Source organism: Dermacentor andersoni, chromosome 2 (genome assembly GCF_023375885.2).
Source record: "Dermacentor andersoni chromosome 2, qqDerAnde1_hic_scaffold, whole genome shotgun sequence".
Classification (NCBI taxonomy): domain Eukaryota; kingdom Metazoa; phylum Arthropoda; class Arachnida; order Ixodida; family Ixodidae; genus Dermacentor; species Dermacentor andersoni.
Window position 1 is genome coordinate 183,054,102 of NC_092815.1, and position 6,000 is coordinate 183,060,101.

General features: G+C 44.2%; 1 protein-coding gene across 2 annotated transcripts in view; it reads left to right on the plus strand.

Annotated features, from left to right (window-relative positions):
- The window catches only part of LOC126540355 (uncharacterized), a 42,670-nt gene extending 38,029 nt beyond the window's left edge, over nt 1–4,641 (plus strand). For both annotated transcript variants that reach the window (XM_072286600.1, XM_050187152.3), the window contains 3 exons: nt 1,180–1,236; nt 3,487–3,555; nt 4,461–4,641. In XM_072286600.1, coding sequence (XP_072142701.1) covers nt 1,180–1,236; nt 3,487–3,555; nt 4,461–4,492 — 158 coding nt within the window. In that variant the 3' untranslated portion in view covers nt 4,493–4,641. The remainder of the gene's footprint in view (nt 1–1,179; nt 1,237–3,486; nt 3,556–4,460) is intronic.
- The last annotated feature ends 1,359 nt before the right edge of the window (nt 4,642–6,000 follow it).

Below are 6,000 nucleotides of genomic sequence, written 5' to 3' on the forward strand. Positions count from 1 at the left end.
AAAACATATTCTTTCGGTGCGTTGCAGACCATAGTAGACGTCTGAGATTCGGGAATGCGGCATGGGATACGAAGACCACCCACTGCAGTTTCGATTTCGTAATTGTTTCCAACGCGCATGCCATATTAAAAGCGAAGCTTTCCTTCTTTTTTTCTTTATCTCTACTTTGTTATCAGTTTACCTCCCCCTCCCCTCTTTCCCCAGCTTAGGGTAGCAAACCGGATCTTCCCCACTGGTTAACCTCCCTGCCTTTCCCCTTTCCTCTGTCTCTCTCTCTTACTTTGCGAATCTCGCGGGACTTCGTTACCGCGGCTGCTTGCGGCCTGGCCTATTGAGTTGGCCTATTTGGCCTTGCCAAATAGGCCAACCAATCACGGCGGAGCACGCGAGCTGCGCGCGCCACTGGGTTCATTGCAACACCATCAGATGGCGCTCTCCTCCGCGAATCCACAGCGGCGGCGGTATTGCATTAGCCTGCCTACAATGTCTGAATAAAGTCATTGTGCCGCATTCAATAAAACCACTTTGTGCGGACATTCAATAAACACAAATTCGTGTTTCGACTCTTCGTGCACTCACACGAAGCTTCGCTTGTACAGATTCCAACTCGTTGGATCTGCAGCATTTTTTAGAAAATTTTTCTGGAGCGACAGGCTTGCGTTATAATTGAGTAGATAGGGTGTGCACCTCCGAAGATTCATCCGAGAACGCTGAACGCTTACTAATAAGATTGAATAAAGAACGGACGTTTTCTCTCTTTTTTTTCTGTTGGTTTGCGGTTAATATGCAGATGGAAAAGTCGTCGAACTGAGTTATATTTTCTTATCGCTCTCTCTTAAAACATTTTGTCGATTTATTATCATTCGGTCGGAAAACGTATAATGAAATAAAGACACCTCTCTTAAATGGGACCCGGTATATGTTGAAATTCTATGTTTCAGGACTATACTTTTTACAGGATGTAATTTTTCTTGCTCTTAGGATTACAAGTATTACCACAGGTCAACTACAGCATCGTTGTTACTCTACATATAGAGTTTTACAGTAGCATTAATCAAGACTTTGCACAAGTGCGCTAGTACAAATGATCGCCTTTTACCTGACGCTGTAGCTTCATAATTACTACTAAATACCGTGATTCTGAACCTTACAGATTTATTCAACTTATTTTTTTTACAGACGATCCCTGCAGACCACTTTATCTGGCAATCGTCGGGATATCGGAGGAGTGCTCTAGTAAGCATGCGTTCTAGCTCTGTTTGTTTTCTATATATTCTCAGTTAAACTCAGACATTTATATTGTCACATAAAATGTACAAAAGAACTACCAGAAATGGGGAAGGCTCACGCCTGCCATGACGTCATGGCATGTACCGTCAGCACATTTATGATTGGCCAGTTCTCGCGCTGGAAAGCGCCATGTGTCAGTTTGCGGCAACATTTTCTTCGGTCTACATGCCAGAATTGTTCTTACGCAGGCTCGGAGGATTACCCTCGAATGATTACCAGGGCTATCTGGGAGAGTTAGCCAGCTCCACTTATGACCATGACGGCGGATCATGGCTGTGAGTGCAGCTGGCTTTGTTCGTATAGTGATCACATAGTTGTATATGGAGCGTGTTCACTGAACGAGCGCCCAAATGTAATTGAAAGGAAAGCTGCGGTGACTATCGCACACACAAGAAAAGCGAATTATCGGTGCGCTCATGGCGTTTTCTTCGCTACACGTTGCGACGCTTCCACCTTCAGAAATCAAGCTTTCCGGACTCATTTCATCCCAACGTTTCTTTTTAAGCATGGAATGCTTTTAGCTCCCATTGTCAGAGACCTTTAAGTGACCTTGAGCCAGAAGCCAGAGCCGTTATCTGGACACTCAAACAAGAACAACCAGGCAAGTTGCGAGAAAAAAACGAGATCATCCGGGCAATCAGTCAAGACAGCATTACATACGCTAGTTACTTCCCAAGCAAGTTGCAAAAATATTGCTTCCGAATTTTTCCAAATGTTTGATCGCAATATCACCCAAGCTGTAACTTCTAGTATGCTGAAGTGTTATTTGTTATTTCCAACAGCGCTGATGGAAAGGCAGATACAGGGCACTATACACTTGATTGTCATCTTTTGGCGCTGAGACAATGTTGCCTGTGCTCTTTTCAATGCCACCGGTCCGTGAGGTAATAGCAATAAGTGACAGGAAACTGTCACTTATTGTCTGGAAACTGTCTGTGACAGGAAACTATTGCATTCATATGGACCAGTGCACAGTATGGCGTGGTGCTGTGTGATGTGGTGGGGTGTGCCGTTGCTCACGTGCACTACACCCCACTACAGCCAAGGTCAAACGCAAGGCCATCCAAGGTCACAGAGTGTGTCGCCGATGCGCGCGCACCCCCTCCTTCCCGCTCGCTGTCCACTATTGGCTCGTCTACACTTGGCTCCACGCCCATGCGCGCGCACTACCATGCGCCCGCTCGCACACCGCTAGTCGTTTGGCGCTTCTTTTCCTTGCTCCAGTCGCCAGTACGGGTGTGCGCGCCTCAGATAGACGCGCCTCGTTTGCGCTAGCTACACTATGTTGTGTCCAGGCTACTTGCAGATACAACAGTGGGCTCTAGAAAGTATCAAGCGAAAGAGTACAAAGTATCTGCAGATACTACACGGGTATCCGATGCGTTCCAAATCGGCAAGGCAGGAGGTGAAGCGACGGGCCATCGAGATACGCGTGGCCGTAGAACGCAAGCAAGAAGAGAAGGGACGAGCGACCGAAATACAGAGGAACGCCAAGCGAACGGCTGCTGAACAGGGTCTCCGAGACGAAGCGGCGACGATAGCAGGGCCGCCAGGGTATGGGCGATAGAGGCAGTCAAGGAACGTACTTAACCCATTTATTAATCAGCGTTCGATTCGATCGTTAAATCAGCGGTTTACGTGCACTGCATTTTACAAAAGCCAGAATACTCAGCTTGCGCTGAAGCACCAGGTTGTTTTACAGTCACACCATCGCCACTGCGCGCTTCCCATTGTGAAGACGGTGTCGTTTGAAATCCAATTATCCCTTTCACAACTGGCTCGCAAGGCGCACCGTTTTGTTGTTGCATTTTACGAGTTGGCTGACAATGAACAAGGAGGATGTCATGCTGGGATATGTGACGTTTCACTTGAACACGTAAGCTCTCTCCCAGCATGTAAACACGAAATCTCCAAACAACGTGCTTGGATAAGTTGGCTTGCGTGACGCCAGTCGAATAACCAGTTTATAAGATAGGCCAGAAATAAAGCATTGATGACAAGTTTAAGAGATCAAGTTTCTGGGCTTCGATGGCAATGTAGAGCATGGTGTCAAAACAAAATGACCCTGTTCCCAGCAGGAAGAGAACGTTGTACGTGACCCACTGTCCCAAGAATGCGGTACTGATAGGCGAATTACGTTATCGCTGTGAATGTGCATAATATTTGTGGTGCCTTCGTCGTTTCTCACTCCTCCAGGCTCTTGGAGGGAATTTAACAGCACTTGTGCGCCAACTGGGAAAGTAGAATATCGCCTCACACTTAACCGTAAGTATTACAAGCTTCCATGAATCGTGTATTCATTCCCACGTTAGTTTTGTTGTATTTTCGTACGACACCATGTACAAATTTCTCTCAGAGACATGACAAGACGTGCCAAGCATCAAACAACCAAAACCGAGGTAGCTGGAGTACATATGGTACCTCGAATTTTCTACATCCCTTCTTTTTTTTTAACAGTAAAGAAGAGAACAGAGGCCAGTTGTCCACCGACTATGGTATCTTCGCTTGCTGAAGATAGCGTAATAGCGCACAGTCGAAAACATATTTCAATAATGAGCTTGTCTCGCCTACACCGTAATTCGATGGATTGCGTACGAAGCAAGCTTTACGCAAAAGAAATAAGGTGGGTAATCGGCAAAGGGCAAGTAAGTTGTCCTTCAAAATAGATTGATTCTAAACGCAATGCGGAAAAGTCCCCGTACCTATATAGTTTCCCACCTGTGATAACAAACCAAGCGTTCATAAACCTTATTTAGCTAAGCATCAAGAATGCGTCATTTTATTTTGCCATATTACTTTGAGGATCTGTCCAGTAAAATAGATTGAGACTCTTGTGGGCACGTACTTGTAAACAGGAGATGTCTGTTCTTTAGAAGAACTTCTGTAAGTTATGTGTGAAAAGAAACTTTAAAGCATTTTACAGCCACCTCCTCAATTCCATAACTTCGAAGCCGCGCCTAGCTAGGATCCGTTCTCCCTGTTTATAAATTTTTATTGCAGATATTTAACTATCAACCTGCAGGCACCTTTGCGTAAGCATTGGGTGGAAAAGCTTTACGGTCTTAGTTTCTCCTTGGAAGGGACACTTCGATCGTTGTGCAGTTGCATCAACAAAGTCAGACTTTGCAAGCTTTGCTGAGTGTAATGATTCTTTTTTGTTTTATTTGCAGATATGAACAATACGTTGACGGTTGGAGCATGACATATTCAAGAGCTACGTTGAAGACTATTTATTTTTATGAACATTCATCTCTTTTAGTGCTTTTGCAAATAAATAGCACTGATTCTCTCCGTTTCTTAGCGGCGATAAGACCACAATTGGAATGTGCCGTCAATAAAACGATTAATGTTCGAGAGACTATGTGCTGCTTATTTCAATGCTATCAGTACTATTGCACAACTGCACCTGCCCGCATGAGCATTTCTTGCCAATGTCACCACAAGTAAATACTCTAGACAGGACGGGTCAAGTTGACATGATCTGGCATGAACAGCAAGGCTTTCGATCGCGTTCCACACGACAAATTAATCCAGAAGCTGCATATGATTGGCCTTCAGGATTTTCTTATTTGCTGGGTTTCCGCCTACTTAAATTATCGCAGGCAATATGCTCAAATCAATGGGAAAAAATCAGGCACTCTTCCGGTATTATCAGGGGTGCCTTAGGGCAGTGTCCGCTGACCACTTTTGTTCCTTGTTTACGTTAATGATTTAGTCGCAGTTATTAATGAACCAATAAAGGTTGGCTTACTCGCAGATGATTGCGTTTCTTATAATAATATTCATGTCGCCGGCGAACAAATTGTCCTTATCATGGCCTTCAATAATATCCTTACCTGGTGTGACGAAGGAGGTATGATACCGAACAATGACAAAACTCTGCTCTTTCGCGTCACGCAGCGTCTTAGCCCTTTTAAATTTTCCTAATTCATAGACTCTACACCCTTAACTGAGACGTGTGAGTGTAATTACCTAGGTGTCACTCTGACAAACAACTCAAGCTGGAACCGCCGTATTGCCAACACATGCTACGCTGCTCTTCGCAAACTATGTTTTTTTTGACACAAGCCAGAAGATGCACCACCACATGTAAAGCGTCTGGTATATGAGCACTTGATTCGGCCTAAGCTTGACTATGCTTGTATTATTTGGGAACCGCATACTAACGTTAACATTAACGCGCTTAAAGAAAAAATCCAGAGAAAGGCTGTGCGATGTATTTCCTCTTTATACGGTCACCAGCATTCCGTCTCGTCCGTTATGGAATGTTATCATGTTCCCTCATTACAATCCCGGCGCAAAGATCAGCGTTTAAAGTTTTTGTATTCATCATTTAATCGGAAGCTTGGGCTCGACCCAGCCCCGTACTTATCCCCACTTACTACCCAGCGCACTCGTCATACGCGCCCGCTTTGTGTAACTCCTTACGTTGCCAGAAAAATTATGTATTGAAATTCTCATTCTTTTCGCAAACAATTAATGACTGGAATAATCTGTCCACCTTACTGCCTATTATTAATTTATAATTCGAATTCTTCGTCTTTTCAATCCACTTGAGGATGTTACTGCTTCAGTATGCGTATTTTCTCAGTATTTCTTAGCGCTTGTGACAATTTGTTATTTTTAATGTTGCTATTTATTTTATCGTTTTTTTTTTAGTTGTTCATTGGTGTGTATAGTTGTTTATGAGTGCGTGCGTCATCCCTCTTG